Consider the following 21,770-nt stretch of genomic DNA (forward strand, 5'->3'; position numbering starts at 1 on the left):
CTGTAGAAGCACACTCCCAAAGTGTATGGCTGAATCTAGCAAGGGTGCAAGTAGCATTAACAGATTTTAACGCCATGCTACATGCCGAAAAAACTTTCTTTGCCATAGCATATTTTTTATCGTCCCTGCCCTGCGGGACGGTAGGATAAGCCGTCTTGACATCAGTAGAAGATGCTGCCTGTACCACCAGACTTTCTGGGGATGGGTGTTTTGACAAAAACTCCGGGTCTGTAGAAGATACCCTGTATTTTGTAGACAGTTTTTTATTTACTGCCGGGACGACATCTGGGGTTTCCCAGTTCGTCATAATCTTCCTCTGAAGAGCTTTATGAAAAGGCACCACAGGATCCTCCTGTGGGCCTTTGTCAAGAATATCCGTGAGGTCATCTTGTTGGAAAGATTGTGAAGGTGCAGCCCACCCCATAAACTCTGTGATCCTGGCCATTAAGGCTCTATAGGGGGTTTCAGCATGCTCCCCTGGGTCTGGCCTAGCAAACTCCACCTCAGGGGAAGTGTCTAACCCACTTGCCTCATGTAAGGAATCATGAAGATCCTTTAACCTGCGTTCTTCAGAGGAAAATTCCTCTCTAATTGGGGTTACAGGTCCCTGCAACTCAAATGTGTCTCCCTGTTCAGACAATTCACCCTCTTCCATAATTGAGGACATAGTTCTCAATTGTTCTGAACTCATAAAGGGTGTAAACCCCATTTCCAAGGCAGAAGGTGCCGAACTTGTCATAATCGGCCTCGAAAAAGTCGATGTCGTCGACGCCGAAGGCTTCGAGCGTAGCGGCGTAAACAAAAGCGGAGGCCTCGATGACTTCGACAGAATTGGGATTCTGCTCGACAATATCGCATCGAGGACCTGGGGATAGTCACTGGGTGTGTCGTAACCATGACTTTTCTTGGCGTCGACGCCGGTGTCGAAGCTGGCGTCGAGTCGACAGACCCGTATGTCGAAGGTCCCTTCGACAACGGCGTCGAAGACACCGACCTCGGCGTCGACGGAACCTTCAATGAAGGTGAGGTCATAGTCCTACTCGAGGGTTCGAGATGCGCTCGAGAGGTTTCCTTCGCCAGGTACTGCGACTCACGGCGTTTTTGACCTTCGGGTCTTTCGACCAGAGCATCGCTCTCGTCAGTCTTCGAGGGGGTCGAGGCCGCTTTCTCGAAGACGCTCATATTTTTGCGGAATTCCTCCCATTCAGCCCGGGAACTATGTTTCGTGGGGCAAGGGATTCTCTTTGGAGAAAGAGGAAGACGGAGAAGGGGATCTTCGACGTCTCCTCTTCGAGTGCTTCGATCTCGAGGAGTGATGGGACCCACTCCGAGACCTAGAGCGCGAATGGTGACGAGGAAACGAATGTCTCGACTTCGTCGAGGAAGAAGCTTTAAAAGTCTTACCTTTCTCCAGCTTCCCCCTATGCACCTTTAGGGCCTTAGCTGTCTTACAGTCCTCGCACTCCGAACAATGGTGTTCAGCTCCCAAACACCACAGACAAACTCTGTGAGGGTCAGTCAGCGACATCTTTTTCCCACAATCTTGGCATTTTTTGAAGCCGGATCGAGGAGTTGTCGGTTCCGTCGAAGAAGCCATCGAATACGGTATCGAATAACTCGAGGTAAATAGGATTAACCTGACAAAACTGAGCAACGGTATTCCGAGGCACTGAGTAAGCGCGGAAAAACGGAACTGAGCAACAGACACTGCGCGCGGCCTTTATAGGCAGGATGACGTCGGCGTCGATACGGCGGCTGTCGAGGGACATCGACTCGGAGGACGTCGACGCGCAGCGCCCTCTAGAGAAAAATTTTCCGAGGCCAGCAGAGCTGGAAGGAGATATCTAAGATAAGGAATACGTCGGAGGACAAAATCCCTTCGAAATAGGGTGCTTTTAGTTTTGGTGGTAAGGGGATGTTTAGTTGTGGGCATCTTACTTATCGAAGGAGTCTTGTGCAGAGGCCAGATTGTTAGAACTATTAAGCTGTGCACATCTAGTTGAAGATTCTGAGTTTTGGGAGGCATTATGTATGGGAAATCTATTTGTACAGTTTATTTTAGGTTCATAAAGGCAGGGCAATCTTGATCTAAGTCTCATATTTCTGTCCTTCGGTGGGCATGTTGCCAACAAAGCATAGGTCATTATGGCAAGGAAGCAGAGTAGAAGTAGGGTTGTCTGGATACTCAGGAATGTATTCATGTTCATGGACTTAGCTAGGACAGGTATCATGAGGTAGACTGTTCGGAAGGACACGGAGGGATATTTCCAGTAGTTGCGCAATAGGCTATCACAGATTAGGCGGTTAAAATTTTCAGGAGTAGGCTAAAATTGCTTTGCACAGGAATAGGCTAAAATTGCTTTGCACAGGAATAGGCTAAAATTGCTTTGCACAGGAATAGGCTAAAATTGCTTTGCACAGGAATAGGCTAAAATTGCTTTGCACAGGAATAGGCTAAAATTGCTTTGCACAGGAATAGGCTGAGATCACTTTGCCCGGTGAAGCCCTGTTGCAGGTCCAAATCTATATGTTCATCTCGACAGAGAAGCCCTGCAAGGACGACTTTTCCCTTTGAGTTGGTGGGACCAATCAACTGGACACTAAGCCACCTGGATATCATTCTCGGAGCTGGTTGTATTTTCCTCAGAGTGCTGCAGGAAACCCAATAACCAGGGAGAGGAACACGGAGAGGAACACCAGTTTGTGTGCTTGTCTACAGCTACCGGAATCAAAGAATTGCCATTTGCCAGCTTTTGGACCAGTCCCTGTGCAGTGCAGGAGTCCCGACGTCCTCCCTCTTGGCCCGAAGACTGAGGCTCAGGAACAGCGAGATCTGTAGGAACTGCCAGAACAGAAGTAATCCGCTGCATCTTTTTCTTTAATTGTAAAAGGTACTGTGAAATGAGATAGAGTACTTAGCTCTCGCAGTGAAAGTGGTTGAAACGTTCCCAACTTGCAGGCCTAATCAACTTATGACCCAACACATGATTCTCTCCAACTACTTCCGAGAACTTTGGCAAAGACTTTTCCGTTTAACTACCAGAACTGCTTTATCCTTTACAAGACTTTAGGCCATTGACTTTGACCTAACCTATTGCATTGAATCAACTCCTATGGTGAACTCAAAATATATGCACGGTCTAAGAATACTTGTAACCTTATTAACCTATGTCTTTTTGCTCCTACTTCAAAGTAGTTAAATGCCTCAATCTTCTAGTCTAGAGTACTAGAGCATTATTTGTGTGCGATATATATATTGCCTCCTTCTATTGAATGTTTTCTGACTGAAAAAACCAGGTTACTCACCGTAGTGGCCACCTTACTCCTAGTCCATAGTCCCCTTTCCTCCATACATACTTATGGGACACCTCTGCATCCTGTGGGACGGGACCGGAAAACTTTGTAAAACAGCATCCAAAAATTTGGCAAAAATGTGGAGCACTTTGTAAAACAGCATCCAAAAATTTGGCAAAAATGTGTCCTTCCTCTTTCTTGCGCGGGGCCCGCCACGCGGCCGTAACCCCGTCCACCTTGGCTCCGCCCCATGCATCGCCCATCAGTCCTTTTCTATCGCCAGGTCAGAGACCTATTAGCAATAACAGAGGAACCTTATTAGAGGGGACGGCGGGCAGGCGTATGGAGGAAAGAGGACTATGGACTAGGAGTAAGGTGGTCACTACGGTGAGTAACCTGGTTATACTCCTACGTCCTGTCCAGTTTCCTCCATATTTATGGGAGATTCCCAAGCACTCCTTACAGGAACTACGGGTGGATGGAAATACCCCTTACTGAAAAAGGTTCTTCAGCACAGCCTGACCAAACTGAGCATAAGCTCTTGAGCTCACGTCAAGGCAATAATGCTTACAAAAAGCAGATGGGGAGGCCCAAGTAGCTGCCCTAGCGAAGGGCTCCAAAGGGACATTTCTGAAAGCAATCGCGGCTGCCTTGCCTCGCACCAGGTGTGTATGAATACCCTTAGGAGGCTTCAGCCCTTGGACGGTGAAAGACTCTGTAATGCAGGCGGCGGTCCACCGGAAAATTGTCGCCTTAGATGCCTGCTTACCCTGAGGGTTACCAAATGTGACAAACAGTTGAGAAGAAATCCTAAGCTCGGAAGTTCTGTCCAGATAGAACTTAAGAGCCCTTCTGACATCGAGACAATGCAGAACCCTTTCTGCCTCTAAGGTAGGATTCGGAAAAAAGACTGGCAGGGAGATTGACTGATTCAGATGGAACTCAGATGCCACCTTCGGCAGGAAAGCAGGATTTGTCCGTAGGGCCACCTTATCCTTGTGAAAGACCAAGAAGGGATTCTCCACCGACAAGGCCTGGAGCTCTCACTGCGCCTTGCTGACATAATGGCAACCAAAAAGGACACTTTCCAGGAAAGGTACTTGAGGTCCACCGTGGCCATTGGTTCGAAAGGCTTATGGCACAACGGCGTCAGGACTACGTTTAAGTCCCGCGACCGGTACGGACTACGAATTGGAGTATAGGGGCGTGTCAAACCTGCAAAATGTCTAACCACTGGGTTACACAGAGAGTAAGAGCATTGGTCCGTATAAAGGTAAGCGGAAACCGATGAAAGTAAGTTCTGCATGACAAAACATGGACACCCGACTCTGCTAAGAAGGATACAAAGGACAGCACCGTGTCAATCGTAGCCCCCCCCCCCCCTTGGGTCCAACTGCTTGGTTAATCACCAATGACAGAACCTGAACCATTTGCTCCTGCACTGGGACCTAGTCGAGGGTTTCCTAGCTGCCTGGATAATATGCATGTTATCCACAGACAAGTTAAGATCTAGAGACTTGAACTCAGGCACCATGCCGCCAAGCTGAGCGATTGTGGGGAGGGGTGCTACAGCTGCTGTTACCCCTGGTGAAGAAGATCGGGGGTCACTGGTAACCTGATTGGCGGATACACCGACAGGTGTTGAAGTTCTGAGAATCAAAACCTGGTCGGCCACAACGGGGCTATGAGCATAAGGGAACAGTTCACTGAGTTCTTCAACTTGCAAATTGCCCGTGAACTAGGGGCAGGGGTGGGAAAGCGCAAGCTCTTATGTTGTGCCATGGAATCTCGAGAGCATCCCCCAGAAAGGAGGCTCCCAGCCCCCCTCTGGAGGCATACTGAGGAAGCTTCTTGTTTACCACTGTAGCGAAGAGGTCCACTTCCGGTGTTCCCCAACGCAGGAAAATCCATGAGAGGACCTCCGCCTTCAACTCCCACTCGTAGCTGACCACTGTCCGCCTGCTGAGGGCATCAGCTGTAACATTCAGCTGGCCAGGGATGTGCACTGCAAGCAGCCAAGCACCATGAAGTAGAGCCCACTCCCAAATCTGGGTGGACAGGTCCACGAGAGAGGGAGGCGGTTCCCCCTTGTTTGTTGATGTAATACATCGACACCACATTGTCCGTGCGTATACGGGCCACTTTGTTGGCAATGATTGGTCTGAACGCCCTGAGCGCTAGGAAGATCACCAGAAGCTCTAGATTTATGTGGAGGAGCTTGTCCTGAGGCGACCAGATATCCAAGACCTGAAGATGATCCAACGTTGCACCCCACCCTAGAAGGGAGGAGTCGCTCGTTATCGTCACAGTAGGGGCTAGGTCCTGAAACCCCGCACCCGCCGACAGGTTGCTGAGAGATGACCACCACTCTGGGTCCGCTCTCATGGAAGCCGGAATCGTGATCAACTTGGAATCCGGATCCACAGCCTGACGCCAAGAACTCCGAAGAGCCGTCCGAGTCCGCCTCATCTTGAGACGAGCCAGAGGAAGAGCCAACACACACGAGGCCATGATGCCCAGAAGCCTTTGGAACCACCAAGCCGACATGCTCTCCGACTGCGCAAACATCTGACACGTGGCCAACAGATCCGCCTTTCTGTCCCCGGTCAGGTACACCCTGCAGTCGATCGTGTTCCAGCGAAAACCCAGGAAAATGAAGTCCTGTGATACTGTCATGGAAGATTTCCGCCAGTTCGACAGCCCAAGATGGAACAGGAGATTGAAGCAGAGACTGAAGATTGCACGCGGCTTTCAGCGGGCAAGGACTGCGTAAGAGCCAGTCGTCCAAATACGGGTACACATGGATACCCTGCAGACAAATAAAGGCCGCAATCACCGACATCTTCGGCCGTAATTTGCCCTTCCTCGATCAGTTATGCCGGCCTGTGCTAATCCTCTTCACTCCTGCCTCTGATCAGTCCTTATCCCACCGGTTGGAGGGAGTGGGTGAGCGCTTGCCTGACCCTCTTTCCGGGTGGGGGTTGGGGGGTCAGTCGCTTGGGAGCATTCCCCTTGGTTCACCTTCCCTCTGCGGTGTCAGCTGTTCTCTGCTGGCTTGTTAGTCTGTGTAGCTGTGTCTCGGGAGGATAGCCCAGGGGCAACATGCTCGCTTTGGTAGCAAGACGACATGGAGCAACACAGGTTCGATCCCCGGGACTGCGCTTAGAAACTTCTGGGTATTATAAATAACCTATCAAACCATATCTGGGGTGTCCTCTGGGCCAGAGGATGGCCTATGCCTTATTGCGTGTTGCTGGCCTTCTGACTCTGCTTTAATGCCCCCTTACTTCCGCTGTTCTTCCGATAGACCAAACAGGGCTATGAGGTTTGTGTGGATTTGGGTAGGTGGCTCGTTCCTCTTGTGGGGCTTGATGGTGCCCTTATTCTACCTCTCCAGTCCCCCTCAGGAGTTGGGGCGGCTTATGCTTCCTTACACATTTCTCCCCATAACCTCCTTTTGAGTTCCCCCGCCCCCCCTTGCGGGGCACTTGCTTCTTCCTTTTGTAGGCTGGGGGCTTTGAGAGTTATTCGTCCTTAGCCCTGCTTAGAGTTACCTGGGGTCGTTTTATGCCAGATCCTGCTGAGATGGCTGGTGCGGTGTGAGGGAGCCGGGGCTGGCTGTCCGACCCCTCCCCCCTCTTACCGTATAGTGTCCTGCAGCGCGGTATCTGACCAGCACCTCCCAGCTGCATCCTTGCTCCCGCGCTGTGCCATGCTGGTCTTCTCCTGATCCAGCTCCTGGGGGTTTGCCTCGTTTCCTCTCCCTCCTGGCACTGTTGCGTGACATCCATCCTTCCTGCGTCCGCAGCTGTCTCGCCTTCACAGCGGGTTTCGGCAGCGCCCTTTCACACGTCTGTTGTGCCAGGCCTCTGCAGGGACAGGCCTTCCTCTAGCGGCCCCTCTCCTAAGTACTTCCTCCCGTGCAATTGCTGTCAGTAGCGAGGAAGCTCCACACACCGTCCTCCCCCGGGCTCGACTCAGACCTTCCTCCTGAGGTTCACTATGCCCCCCTCTGGGCCAGCGTGTCCTCCTTTTGGCTCCAACCCCGTGGCCGGCACCTACTCATTGCTGGCCGTTCGCTGCTGCCTTCGCCTCGTGGCCACTCAATCCACTACTGGGCCGCCGCACCAGGCTCCTCTTCATTGTGGCCCCTTCTGCGATTGTTCCTTCGTGGTGCTCGGTTAGTATTCTGGCACCTTCCCGATATTAACTACACCTGGGGAGGGGGTTGTAGCTAGTGTTTCTTGCATTTAGGGTGGTGGGGTTACGGAGCACACAGATTCACTGTCTCAACCCCGGCGGCCATCTTGGAAAGTACAAAACCCCCTTTAAAAAATAAATAAAATAAAATATATGACCTCCTGTAGGTTTGTCATTCTGAATTTGTCTGCTTTTAATTATTTGTTTGCTAGTCTTCAGTCTTTGTCAACCAGAAAATAAACAAAGTATATTTCTGCATTTACCTGTTTTCTAGGCACTTCTACTGCACCCCATTTAAAGCCTTAAGAATAGGTGCAAAAGATAAGAAAAAAATGTAGTCTGTGTGAAGTCACAGCCACTCGGTACAGGCCTTATCCCCATCAGATGGTGAGAAATGGACAGACTGTTGGGCGGAGGTGCACATGAGTAAGGATCCAACTAGGGCACTGCCTCTTCAAAAGGCCAACATGGTTATTCCAAATTATAAAAACATAGGGGTAGGAGACTAGCCCAAATACCATTTCACATCCCCTTCGAGATTTTGCTGCCCATCCAAAGCAGATCAGCAGGCCTAACTCCATTCTCTCAGGCAAGCACACAGAATTGAATTGAGATGTTTAGGATGTCCTCAACAAGTTTAAACCGAATATTGGTGACATGAGTTTATGGGCTCTTCAAAGAACTTAGGTAAACTGGGAGGCAATTTTGGCCATTTCTCGGGGTCCTTAGAGGCTACAAAAATGGCCAGGGTACAATAGTTTTAAAATGCACCACTAGCCATTTAGACACGATTGGGGGAAATTGAAATCCCTACATTAAAAACACTACTGATGAAGGAAAAAGTAAATCATGAAGTTGCTACCAGCCTACTGCTTCCAAACATGCTCTGGGTGAAAGATAATTTTTGAAGAACATGGGATGCTCCGGGAGCAATACGGGTCACTAAATGTAGCATATCAAAAGTGAGTTGCAGCTGCAAGGGGACCTCAAGTAGACAATCCTTTGACAGCAAACCAAGTATAGATAATCAAGACTACAGATTAAGGTTAATGCACAAGTTGGTAAAAGGAAACCCAAAGATAGAATTCTAGCATAACCATAGGAATAGGTAAAATACATGAATCTTTAAAAGACCCAATACTATATATACTATATTCATTAGGTTTATGTTGTGTAGACTAGCAGCAACACCCTTTAGCGCAGACCATGAACACCAAACAAGATCGCTCACTGGCTCATATATGCCTAAAACAAGCAACATTATTAGGGAACTATAGCCAAGTGTGGCCATAATTTGCCATTCGGACAGTGACTGCTAGCAATGAAACAGACCATGAATACCTAATCAGGAGATGGACCAGTAGCACAGAGTACACAATACTTTAACAAAAGTATTTGATATATGATATATGATATTACCTGTCCGGTGAAAATCCCCAATGCACCAAGACTTGTTTATCCCTTTTCAGCACCGGTCTCAACCACTCATCTAAAAGAGACAAAATAAAATGGACACTAAGAAAGTGGAACAGTTCAAAAATGAACTGTCTTGAAAGGATACGCTATGGCTCCTAATTTGGATACTAAAAACAAACTCAAATTAGAGTCAAACAAAAATGTTAACTTAAAATATTAAACATTGCATAGAAGTAATGTCACAGCAGGAAAGGCAGAAACAATTATGCTTAAAACACAAGCATTAGGTAGGCACACGATTTTAAGTACAGATTAAAAAAAAATGCAGCATACATAAATGGCAAAGAAGATCTTTTTGCAGCTTTGATGGTTTGGGTGATCCCGAACTGATCTTTGGGAGTGTACTTTTTCAGTTTCATTGCCCAGCTTCATTTTGGCGCACCGGTCAAACTTTAGTTAGCAGTGCAAGGGGCGGGGGGTTTGGGATGGGGAGGACACAGGAACACAACTCTACTGTATGGTATACGTTACTCATAGTAATCATATTTCGGATACTTGAACCTGCTCTTAGATTCACATGCTTTGCATAGGCCGACTGCTAGTGGAAGTTGGAGTATTGCACATGAATACTATCCCTAGTGGGACATGCCCATGATCCTTCACGCGTCAAGGCCCCTCAGTTGATTATTTTTCTGACAAGGAGTGAAAGTTGCGAAGTGTAGTTAGAGAGCATGAGGTGTGAAAGATCCATGCTTTTTCCCCCCCAGGCACCTTCTAATCCAAGAGGGAAAGAAGGAAGGTCGCATGTGAATCTAAGCAGATACAAGCATCAGAAATAAGATTACAGCGAGTAATGTATCCCTTCTGGGGCTTGTGGATCTGCTTAGAATCACATGCTTTGCATAGATTAGCAAGCAATACTAGTAGAAGGAGGTGGGTTGTTAGCGGGTAGCGCTACAAAGATGTTTCAATACCGCTTGTCCAGCCAGTGTATCACCCCTAGAATGTGTGTCCAAGCAGTAATGTTGGATGAAAGTGTGTACTGAGCTCCAAGAAGCAGCCTTGCAAATGGCATCTGGGGGAACATTTGCTATGAAGGCTAGAGTTGCCCCAGTGCCTCGAGAAGAGTGCACTCTGGGCTTAAAGGGCAATGTTTTCTTGGCAAGAAAGTAACAGTTCAATACAGTTGACAATCCATTTAGATATTGCTGCTTTAGAGATAGGATCCCTTCTCTTCCAGCAGCTAGAGACAAAGAAGCAATTTGTTTTTATGATCAACTGTCTTTTGAAGTTAGAACATGACAGCTCTGCGTACATCTTGTATGAAGCTTATTTCTGCTGCGATTGGAGGATTTTAGAAAAAGGCAGGCAGCTCTATAGTTTGATTTACAATGCACTTTGATATGAACTTGGGTGAGAATCGCGGATGTGTGCGGAGCACCACCTTGAATTTGTGTAAAGGATCTTGCACAGACAAGAGCTTGTTGTTCAGTGACCCTTCTAATCGAGGTAAAGGCTAGAAGAGCCATGCAAGTACGACATTGAGGTCCCAGCCGGGAGTGGGATTAGCGATTGGAGAGTACTGTTTCTTGACTGCCTCCATAAAAGCCTTCACTACGGGTACTTCAACACAAAATCTTACTTGAGATTGTGTTAGCGTCGAGAGCCACTAGGTGTACCTTTAGTGAGTTAAATACTAATCTTGAGTCAAGTAGGTAGAGGAGTTAGTTAACTATATTGGTTGGAACACAGTCTGTCGGATTGCGAGACTGCATTCTACACCACAAAACTTGTATTAATATAGCAGTGCTGTGTGTTAGGTAGGCGTGCCTCAGTATTTCCATACACCTTTGGTCTAGGTTAAGGTGACCAAACACTATGACCTCAGGAGCCAAGCTGCCAAGTTCAGCTTCTGAGGGCATTATTATTATTATGGGTACAATGTTGTTCCCTGATCCTTGGTCAACAGGTTGTCTGTGCAGGGTAGTTTTAATGGAGGACGACACAGGGACATGGACATCATTTGTAGGTTTGAGAACGAGGTCTTGCTGGCCCACATTGGAGCCATTAGAATGAGCGTTACTTGTACCTGCCGTAGCTTGTGGACTTTTTTGTTGAGAATTGGTGTGTGCATGGGAGGGGGTGGAGGGTATGCACATTTCCCTGAACAGTTCATCAGAAGTGCATTCTCTTTGGATCCCCTCTGGGGAAACCTGGACACGTAATCTTGGCATTGTACTTTATCTTGGGTTGCGAAAAAGGTCAATTTCTGGGAACCCCCAGTCTGAAAAGACGTGTAGCAAGTTTGTGTTTAACTGCCATTCGTGCTCCAAGGGATGCATTGCATTTCTGCTTAGCACGCCTGCCAGAGAATCGAGTTCTCCTGGAACATGTTGAGCTACTAGAAACACGTGGTATAGTGCCTACTGCCAGATGTTCTGGGCTAGTTCGTACAGCCCTGGAGATTGTGTCCCCCCAGTTTATGTAACACATGGCCGTAGTCCTGTCCGTGAGGATTAGGACTTTTTTTGTGTGCTAGCCAAGTCTTGAATGCTTGAAGTGCCTTGAGAACTGCTAGAAGTTAGACGTTTGATGTGTTTGTTGGTCAGGGCATGAGTCCATTGGCTGTGAGCGGTACGGTGAAGGAAATGAGCGATCCACCCAGTCATGAAAGTGTCTGTTGTGAGAGTGGCTTCCATCGACAGTGTGTGGAAAGGTTGCCCCTTTAGCAGAATAGGTCTGTTCCATCACTGCAGCGACTGAACCAGAAGTTGCAAAACCACCACTAAACTGTTCCACAACCCACTTGCCTGTGACAACTGTTTTGCTAGCCATGGGCAGCCTGGCGCGAGGCACTGGGTAGATGCAGGAGGACATTCCTAGAGGGCACGTTGCCTTTTGTAACATCACTGGACAACTGGCTACGTAGTGGGGTATTTGAAACAGTATGTTTTGGACCCCCTTCTCAGAGGGGTACACTAGCATGACGTATGTTTTGATAAGTGCCCCCAGAAATGGCATTATTTGGCTGGGCACTAGACTCGCCTTCCTTTTCTTTTATGGAGAAGCACAATTGGAACAGCAGAGTGTTTTGAAGGCACATCGGAGGAGAGTCTCCGGTAATTACCCAGTCTATAAAAGGGTACACTGGAATACTGGAATGGAATGCCTGCCAAGTGGGCAGCCACCACTGCTAGCACCTTTGTGAATACCCTGGGGGCTGATGCAATGGTGAATGGTAGCACTTTGAATTGGTAGTGCTCTTCTCCCAATTTGAATCAAAGGTATTTTGTGTGCGCTGGCAACATTGAAATATGAAAATATGCATCTTTCATGTCGAATGTTGCCATGTAATCCCCCAAAGTTAAATAGTGGGATGACCTCCTGCAATGTTGTCATCCTGAACTTTTGTGGTTTGACATGTGTTTGCAGGGTGCAGGTGCAGCACTGGGTGCATTGTTAGATCTTTCTTTGGAACAAGCAAGTACATGGAATAGATATCTTGATTTTGTTCCATGGAGGGAACCAGCTTGATGGCTCCTTTTTTTTAACAGGATATGAGATGCGCGGAGGGCATTTTATTTGTTTTATTGTGCATTTGTAACATCAAGTAAATTGTCTTTCAAAGCACCCACAGGGCAAAAAGAAACATGGGAGAGGAAGGCAATATAACAATGAAAGCTAGAGGCGGAGGTACTAGGCCTTGATAGCATGCAGAACGTGCAAGTTCAGAGAGAGAAGGGAGTGGGGGTAAGTGCTGGGGGTACCAAAGCGAGAAATGTTCGGGAATAAGCAGCTGTTAAATGACTTGGTGAGAGTGGTCAGGCGCCAACTAATGAGTAGGTGCAGGCTTGTGGAGGCAAAGGCCAGTGGGTGCTAAGGCAAGAGCTGGGAGCGGGTGGAGGCGGCGATTAGGTGTGGGAAACCAGGACCCAGGAGGATACATAAGGGCCCTAGACACCAATCTCAGCAACTGTGCGGTTTAGCAGAGCTGGGTGGAAGGGAAGGAGGAGGTGAAAAGTAAGTTCTTTAGGAGCTTTCGGAATTTGAGGAGATCCGGCTCAAGACGAATAGGAAGGGGAAGCTGTTCCATAGGAGGGAGCCTGCCGAGGAGAGCGGTCAGCCACAAGCTCGCTGTTTAGCGAAGCACTTCACACAGGGAGTTGGTGCAGGAGAAACGTAAAGATCTGGAGGGAGAGTATTTAGTGAAGGCCACTTGTAGACGGTGTGCCTCCCAGCCCCAGACAGCCTTTTATGCAGAGGGATTTGAAATTGATAACCGGAGTCAGTGCCGAGATTTTAGGGCTGGAGAGATGCAGTCCCTGGGCTTGAGGCCAAGGATAAATCTTGCAGCTCTATTCTGGATTAGCTGGAGGGGGTCGAATATAAGTAAAGTGTAGGTTAAGGAAAAGGCTATTGCAGTAGTCTACACTAGAGAGAACCAGAGCTCTAGAAACATTAAGCTTCTGGTGGAAAGTGAGGAAAGGAAGAATTGAGGAGGTTCAGTTGAAAGTGGGCCTTTTCAGCAAGGACCAGAATGTGAGGGAGGAAAGAATATTCAAAGAGGACTCCAGAGTTTCTGGCTTCAGATGAAGGAGCAGAAAGAGAGCCCATAGAAGATGGCCAGATTGAGTTGAAGAAAGCGGGAGCAGGAGTCCCAAAAAGAAGGATCTCAATCTTGCTGGCGTTGATGCAAAGATCATTGGAGGTGCTCAAGAACTGGATGGCAGATAGGCAGTCAGCAATGGAGGAGGTAAGGAGAGGATCAAAGGGAGTTGTGCGTCATCTGCATACTACTGGAAGTTGGGGGTGAAGGTGGAAATGAGGTGTGCAAGTGGTACAAGATGGGTGTTAAAGAGCCAGGAAGAAAGGTTGGAGCCTGGGGGACGCCACAAGTGGAGCTAGAGGGGGGGAGGGAGGGGAGAAGAAAGAGCCCAGAAAAACCCGGGAGAGACGATCAAAGGAAGGTGGTCAGCCAGTCCAGTGCCCGCTCCGTGATAGCTAGGGTATCATGGAGCTGTTTTATGAGGATGGAGTGGTTGACCGTATCAACTAGGATGAGAACAGTGGAGTCGAGAGATGCGAGTAGTTCCTCACGGGTGTTCAGAAGAGCAGTTTCTGTGCCTCTGGATGCTCGGTATCCAGATTGATGGTCATGTAGGCAACCAACAAGTTCAGTGTGCTGGGTCAGATGGGGAATGCCAGCTTCTCTAAGAGTTTCCCCAAGGAAGGGGGGATAGAAAGGGGTGATAGCTAGGGGGCGATAGTTGGCTGGGTAAGATGGGTCAGCAGAAGGTTTTTTCACGAAGGGGCGCCCAAGGGAGTTGCAAATGAGAGATGAAAACCATGTTGAGCCATGACACAGGTGATGAGGGGAGCAAAAGGTTCAAAGGGCCCATGGTCGCAGGGTAGCAGGCTGCATGCCTGGGGGCTGTTCCATGTAGTGCTGCAGGGGAGCACTAAGGTGAGGGGCCCCACAGAGTCCTCTAGATCCTGACAGGCATAGACAGAGCATTTGGTGAGGGCCTTAGAGGGCGGCCGGCATTCGCCCGCTGGCTATCCCGATTGTGCCCAACATGGAAGCATGGTCCAATCAGTGACGCGTCAGGAACAGGTCAGCGACTCCAATGCCTGGTGTTGAGGGTGGCCGTGATGGTGGGGGGGGGGGGGGGGGGGGGGGGGGAGTAGGGGAGGATGCCAAATACGTGCACAGATGCAGCACAACAAACCTTATATCTAAAAAGGTGGCAGCTAACTCTCACCGCTCACATGTGGACTACAGCGGTGAGCCAATTACCGCACCAGATGAAAAGTAGCAATTTAGATTTATTAACAAGTTAACCGATCTGTGCTCCGTTCCGAGTCATGTAGGGTGCTGGAGAAACCGCATGAAGTCCTTCAGGGCTTACCTTGCAGGAGGCTGATGGAGGGCACTCCTCCCGAGCCTCGATGAGGTGCTGCCGCAAGTGCTGGTTCCCTTGATGAAGGTGAAGGAAAAGAAAAAAGAAAATAGCATCCTACGCGAGACTGATCGTGCCAAAGTGTTTTGAGAAACTCTGAGTATCCTTTGCCCACTGTATCCAAGACTGAGTGATCAGATGTTATTCCCTACCATTGCTGGTCGAAGAGTGTTGTGCGACCGACTGGGGACATTTGCAATGAAAGCCAGACTGGCTCCAGTACCTCTTGTGGAGTGGGCCCTTGGCATAAAAGGCAGTGTTTTATCTGAAAGGGAACAGCACAGTTGGATAGATCTGACTATCCACCTAGAGATGGCATTTTTAGAGATGCGATGATCTCTGCCTGGCGCTATGGAGACGAACAGTTCATCTGTCTTTCTTAGCTGTCTGGTCTTGTCTACGTAGTAGAGGACTGCCCTCCTCACATCTAGTGTGTGGAGTTTCACCTCAGCAGAGTTCTTGGGTTCTTGGAAGGCCGGTAGCTCAATGGACTGGTTAACATGGAATTTGGAAATGAATTTAGGCGAGAACCTAAGGCGAGTGCGTAAAACCAGTTTGTCCTTATGTAAAGTAAAGAAAGGATTCTGCACTGACCGAGCTTGGATTTCACTGACCCTTCTTATGGGAGTGATGGCTACTAAGAAGGCAGTTTTATAAGTCGGGTGTTTGAGACTAGACTTGTGCATGGCTCAAAGGGTGGTCCCATGAGTTTAGCAAGTACCACATTAAGGTCCCAACCTGGCGGTGGGTTAGAAATTGGAGGGTGGAGTCCCTTTACCCCTTCCATAAATGCTTTGACGACTGGTACCTTACACCATGACTCCTTGTTATGGGAAGTGGTGTAGGCTGACAAAGCTGCCAGGTGTATCTTTAGCGAGGTAAACACTAACCCTGCATCCATTAAGTGGATCATATAGCTTAGAACATTATAAGGAGTACAATCAACGGGGTTGATTAGCTTATTCTGGCACCAAATTACAAATCGTTTCCATTTATCATAGTAACACTGCCTCGTGTTAGGTTTTCTTGACTCTTTAAAGATATCCATACACCTCTGGGGTAAATTGAGATGTCCGAACTCTCTGACTTCAGGAGCCATGCTGCCAAGTTCATCTAGTTGGGCTGAGGATGCACCGTTAGCCCCTTGTGCTGGGAGAGTAGGCTGTACTGGCACGGTAGGTTGATGGGGTTGCACAACACCAGTTTGCGCAGGTATGGATACCATGGTTGTCTCGCCCACATAGGAGCAACCAGGATGAGTGTCAACGGTTCCCTATGGATGGGGCGTGGCTACGAGGGCCATGTAGGAGGACGCGATCTGGAGGAGCTCCCGAGATCCTGAAATGATCCTGGCGAAATAGTGCATAACAACGTGCCTATGACTGCTGAAAACACACATGTCGATGTGTGAACGGTCTGACTGCGCTTGGTGAACCTTTGGAAGGTGTGGGAGGAACGGTGGTGGAGTTTTGTGCGAAAAAGATAAGGAGCGCCAGAGACGGAAGACGAAACAAAATGGCCGATTAACGACCGGAACAAAGGAAGGAGCAGGGCGCACGGTGGTCGGGCGATAGGAGCGAAATGTGTGCGCATTTGTAACTTGCGCGGAACGCAGGTCCCCTGGATCATGTCTAATAGAACAGTGAGACCGAAGGCGAAGCAGCCCACGTTGGATGACTTTGCCAAGACGTCCCCTGGTCCGGAAAGTTCCAAGAGCAAGGATAAGTCGCCTACAGGCAGCATGCCTGCGACGGGTACTAACCAAGAGGTCCTGGCTGCGATTGCGGACTTGAAGGCAGCCTTGGAGGCTAAGCTTGAACTGGCCGTAACTGAGTTGAAAACGGGATTGGACCTTAAGGTTGGTGAGGTGCAGGAGGGGGTGAATTTACTCCGGCAGGACGTCGGGTCCCTGGCGGAGCGCACTGAGACCCTCGAGAAGGTGGTGAGCCCGAACACCGCGGATTGTGCCTCCCATAAGGCCGATTTGCATGCCCTGGTGCAGAGAGTGGGCAACTTGGAGAACAGGGCGGAGGAGGCGGAAGGACGCGCCCGACGGAATAACATTCGCATCGTGGGCCTGCCAGAAGGATCGGAGGGCCACGATCCCACGGAGTTCATCGAATCTATGCTGTTGCAGGAGATACCCGGAGGAGCCTTATCTCAAGGATTTGCGGTGGAACGTGCGCATAGAGCTCTAACAAGGAGGCCGCTGCCGGGAAACCCACCTAGGCCAGTAATTGCCAAAATCCTTAATTACCGGGACCGAGAGAGGATACTAGAACACTTCCGCAAAGGAAGGAACGATTACACGAGGAGCGGCAAACATAACGGCCTACCCGGACTATACCCTGACTGTGCAGCGTAGCCGCATGAACTTTGGGACGGTAAAGTGGAGATTGAGAGAGGCGGGCCATAAATACATGTTGCTGTACCCGGCGAAATTGAAGGTTTTTCACAAACACAAGACTTTGTTTTTTGAGACTTCGGAGGACGCCATAGGATGGCTCCACGCGCAGGAATGTCCCCAGGAGCCTGACGTTCGGACGGGAAGAGGAGATGGAGGAGATAAGTAGTGCACGAGGAGGGTGCTACAAGATGGCGCGGAATAGGTCTCTGGGACTTGATTGAGAAGGTCAGACTTTTGTACAATATATTATGAGCACTGTGACTATTGCTGTATTTAGGGGAGCCTTGCAGAGCGGATCTCTTTACCCCACTTAGTAACTTTAGTTAAGTGGCCATTAGGGCAACTTCACCCTACTGAGCTCTGGGCATTGGTTGGTGCTTGCAGGGCTAGATGTGGGGGTGCCTGAGTTCCATGTATGGAGCTGGGCAGCAGTTGGGGAGTGTGGTGTTGGGGAAGGGATGAGTAGAGGGTGGGGAGTTTGGGGTGTGTATAGTTATGGTGAGTTCGAGTTTGTACATGAGGCTACAAGAAAAAGCCAGAGGGCTGTATCTGTATCGCGTGGGCAGGTGGGATTTGCTGCACGGAAGGGGAGAGGATACTTATGAGCTATGGGGGATCTTAAGATCGTAACATGGAATGTCAGGGGACTCAATAGCTACTTAAAGAGGAACAAGGTCATGATGTATTTGAAAAGACAGAAGATTGATATTGCACTGTTGCAGGAGACGCATCTGACTAGGGAAAAGTTGGAACTGGTGGGGAAGAAGTGGAGAGGTATTGTAGTGGGCTCTCCGTATTCTGCCTACGCTAGGGGAGTGTTGGTCTAGGTGGCACTGCACGTTCTGCTCCAATTTACACAAGAGGTGGTGGATACAGAGGGGAGGATGGTCATATTGAAGGCACTGGTGGAGAATAAGGTGTGCATTGTAAATACGTATGCCCCCAATCAAAACATGGCGGCATATTTTAAGCCTCTGTGTACCTCCTCTCTATTTGCTTTATAAAATTCGCCAGGGAGTCGGTCCGCACCCGGGGTCTTACTGGTGGGCAGCTGCCTCACCACCTCCTCCAATTCCTCCAAAGTAATCGGTGCATCCAGCTCCTCCCTTTCTTCGGCACTAATCTTAGGTAATCCCATATCTCTTAAAGTTTCCCTCATCTCCTCTCGGCTGCCCCCCTCCCCTTTGTCCTCATATAGTGCCCTGTAATAATCTAAGAATGCCTCATTGACTCCTTCATGCTTAATGAATCTGTAGAGGTGGGCCGGTTGCCGGAATCGCTTAGAGAAGCGATAATAATACCGCTCCCTAAGCCCAACAAACCAGGGTATAACTGCGGCTCCTATAGGCCCTTGTCAATGCTGAACCAAGATGGCAAGATATTGACGGCGGTCCTGGCCAATAGATTGTGGAGAGTTATTAGTAAATTGATACATCCGGACCAAACAGGTTATGTCCCCAACAGAAATATAACCCACAACCATATGCGACTCCACCGGGTGATTGAATGGGGGTGCAAGAGCGAGGGTGAAATGGTGGTTGTGTCCTTAGATGCAGTCAAAGCTTCCTACACAGTCACGTGGTCGTGGTTGCTGGAGGCCCTGAAGGAATACGGGATGGGGCCGGGCTATGTTAGGTGGGCGAAGTTGCTGTACAGTGAGCCGCTGGCTAGGGTATGTACAGGAGCGGTGATATCCGAGAGGTGGCAGCTTAGGAGAGGCACCGGACAAGGGTGCCCCTGGTCCCGATGCTATATATTCTGGCCCTGGAGCCCCTGGCAGTGTACCTTCGGCAACAATATGACATGATAGGCATTGAGGTAGGGGGAGAGAAACACCTAATATCCCTGTATGCTGACGATTTGCTATTATATTTGAAATATCCGGAGGAAAATCTTCAATATATTCTGGAGGTAATGGAAAGGTATGCAGAACTGTCTGGCATAGCGGTGAACCCCAAAAATCGAGCATATTCCCATTGTGTAGCTACAGAAGAACCCTTCCGGAGCGGTTGCCAGTGTTGCCGATACCATGGGCGGTTGGTTCCTTCCGCTACCTCGGAATAGATGTGTATCACAAGGTAGAAGAGGAACATTTGCATAACACCGAGGTGGCTGTGGGAAAAATCCGTATAAGCATGAAGTTTTTGGAGAAGTTGCCGTTGGCGATGATGGGACGGGGGCGATGCTCAAAATGGTGGTCCTGCCCAGGCTCTTACATTTTTCAGCAATATTCCGTACATGATACCTAAGAAGTTTTTTGCCAAGCTGAATAGTATGTGCAGAGACTTCCTATGGCATGGCACTCGGAATAGAGTGGCGCTATGGAAGTTGCAGAATTTCTATGAAAAGGGGGGGTATTAAGCTGCCTAATTTTGAGGCCTATTATGTAGCTGGTCAGTTGCAATATGTGGTCAAATGGCTCTCTGATGAGGTAACTCCCGAATTTAGGCTGTTTGGACAGGACTGCACTCTGTTCTACCTGAAGGAAATTATTTGGTTGCCTAGGTCAGAAATGAAGGAGCGCCCGGGAATGATGTTGCTGGGGTGGAAGATGTGGCGTAGAGTATGTCGAATGATGGAGGACCGGTACCAGTGTTCCCCGCAGGTGCCGTTGGTGGCCTTGGCAGGGGAAGACAAACAACTAAGGTTGATAATCAGGACCTAATGGGAGTCGGTCGGGCTGGTTACATTGGGGGGAGGTCTGGCAAGAGGGGGCCATTAGGGATTTTGAAGGACTAGGGGAAGAGGCGGGCTTGCATAGGGGCCAGTATGTCACGTACCTAAGGCTGGTGCAGAATATTCGTAAAATCTGGCCTGAGACTGTATTGACGGAGGAACCAGACGCCACTATGGGGACAATATATGACATATCAGAAGGGGGGCATGAAATCTCTAGATTGTATGAGATGGTGATGACCTGGGTTGGGAAGGAATTGACGCATTTGAGGTTGGATTGGGAAACAGAGGTGGGAGCACAGATGCAAGATGGGATGTGGGAGCGTGCTATGGGATACCACAAGGTGGTGTCAAGAAATGCCAGATTACAACAAATACAGTTGTATATAACGCACAGACCTTGCATGACCCCGATGAGAATATCGAAGTTTGTAAATGCGGGACGACAAGCGTGCCCAAAATGCGATAAGGAAAATGCTGATATGATGCACATGTTTTGGTCTTGCCCAGTGAGAGTTTCTGGGGAGAAGTGGTGCAAAAACTAGCGGACAAAGGGGTCACGCTCATAGATACGGCCTGGGCCTGCCTGTTGGGAGGGTTTCCCAGACCACAGAAACTTAAACATGTTGGGAAATTGAAGGACTTGGCATACGTACTAGCAAAACGAAGGATTGCCATGGGATGGAAGCAGACCCATAAGCCACGGGTGGAGGGAATTGCAGAAATGGGCAGAGGCTGAAACGGTGGTATGGCAGGAGGCATGTAGCATGTGTGGGGAAGAAGTGAGTACCCTGCTGGCATGGAGAGTATTAATAGCAGGACTGTTTGGAACAATAAAGGATTCTGCAGTCTCAGAAGGAGGCGATATCCTGCCACACGCGGCAGATACGGAATGAGAAGGACAAACAAGCTCTTGAGGGGGGGAGGGATTGGGGGAGCAGTGGTCTTGACTAATTCATGTTCATGTGATTGTTGCAAAAAGCGCTGCCATTTGGTTTGTATTGTTTGTTTTAAAAAATAATACAAACCGTTTAAAAAAAAAAAAAACAGTTCCCTGTGGATCTTGTTCACCACTTTCCTCATCAGAGGGGTTGGTGGAAAAGCATAGGCAAATATCCCTGACCAATTCATCCATAGGGCATTCCCCTTGGAGCCTGGCTGGGGGAACCTGGATGCAAAGTTTGGGCATTGCCTATTTTTGATTGTTGCAAATAGGTCTATAGTGGGGAAACCCGACAGAGAAGAGGTCTCCTACACTCTTCGTGTAGTCCCAACTCGTGTTCCTCTGGGAGGGGATCTCTGCTAGCGAGTTGAGTTCCCCCAGAACATGTTGGGATGACCGGTAAATCTTCTGTTTGAGTGGCCATTTTCAAATTTTCTGGGCAATCTTGGACAGATTTTGAGAACGATTGCCCTTTGTTTATTTAATTAAAACATTTCAGTCGTGCTGTCGGTTAGGATCTGCACCGACTGGTTGGATAGCATGGGTTTGAATGCCCGAAGCACTCTGAAGACTGCCAGAAGTTCTAGCAGATTGATGTGTTTCTGAGCCACCGTGGGAGACTAGAGACCCTGAGCTGTGTGGTGAAGGTAGTGACCTCCCCACCCTGCCAGGGAGGCATCTGTTGTGACAACAGCCTGTATCTCTGGATCATAGAAGGGTTTCCCCTAAGATTCTCTCTTGTCCACCAGCAAAGACTCTGAACTAGTGTTGGCGAAACGACCACCAGATAGTCTTACTGACCACTTGCCTGAGACCACTGTTTAGCCAACCATTCCTGCATGGGTCGCAAGCGCGCGTGGGGAACCAGGTAAAT

General features: G+C 49.0%; 1 protein-coding gene across 2 annotated transcripts in view; it reads right to left on the minus strand.

Annotated features, from left to right (window-relative positions):
• The window catches only part of SMARCC1 (SWI/SNF related BAF chromatin remodeling complex subunit C1), a 1,286,593-nt gene that overhangs the window by 900,000 nt on the left and 364,823 nt on the right, over positions 1-21,770 (minus strand). For both annotated transcript variants that reach the window (XM_069645843.1, XM_069645841.1), the window contains exon 7: positions 8,914-8,983. In XM_069645843.1, coding sequence (XP_069501944.1) covers positions 8,914-8,983 — 70 coding nt within the window. The remainder of the gene's footprint in view (positions 1-8,913; positions 8,984-21,770) is intronic.

This window comes from Ambystoma mexicanum, chromosome 2p, assembly GCF_040938575.1.
Source record: "Ambystoma mexicanum isolate Mex_15411 chromosome 2p, UKY_AmexF1_1, whole genome shotgun sequence".
Classification (NCBI taxonomy): domain Eukaryota; kingdom Metazoa; phylum Chordata; class Amphibia; order Caudata; family Ambystomatidae; genus Ambystoma; species Ambystoma mexicanum.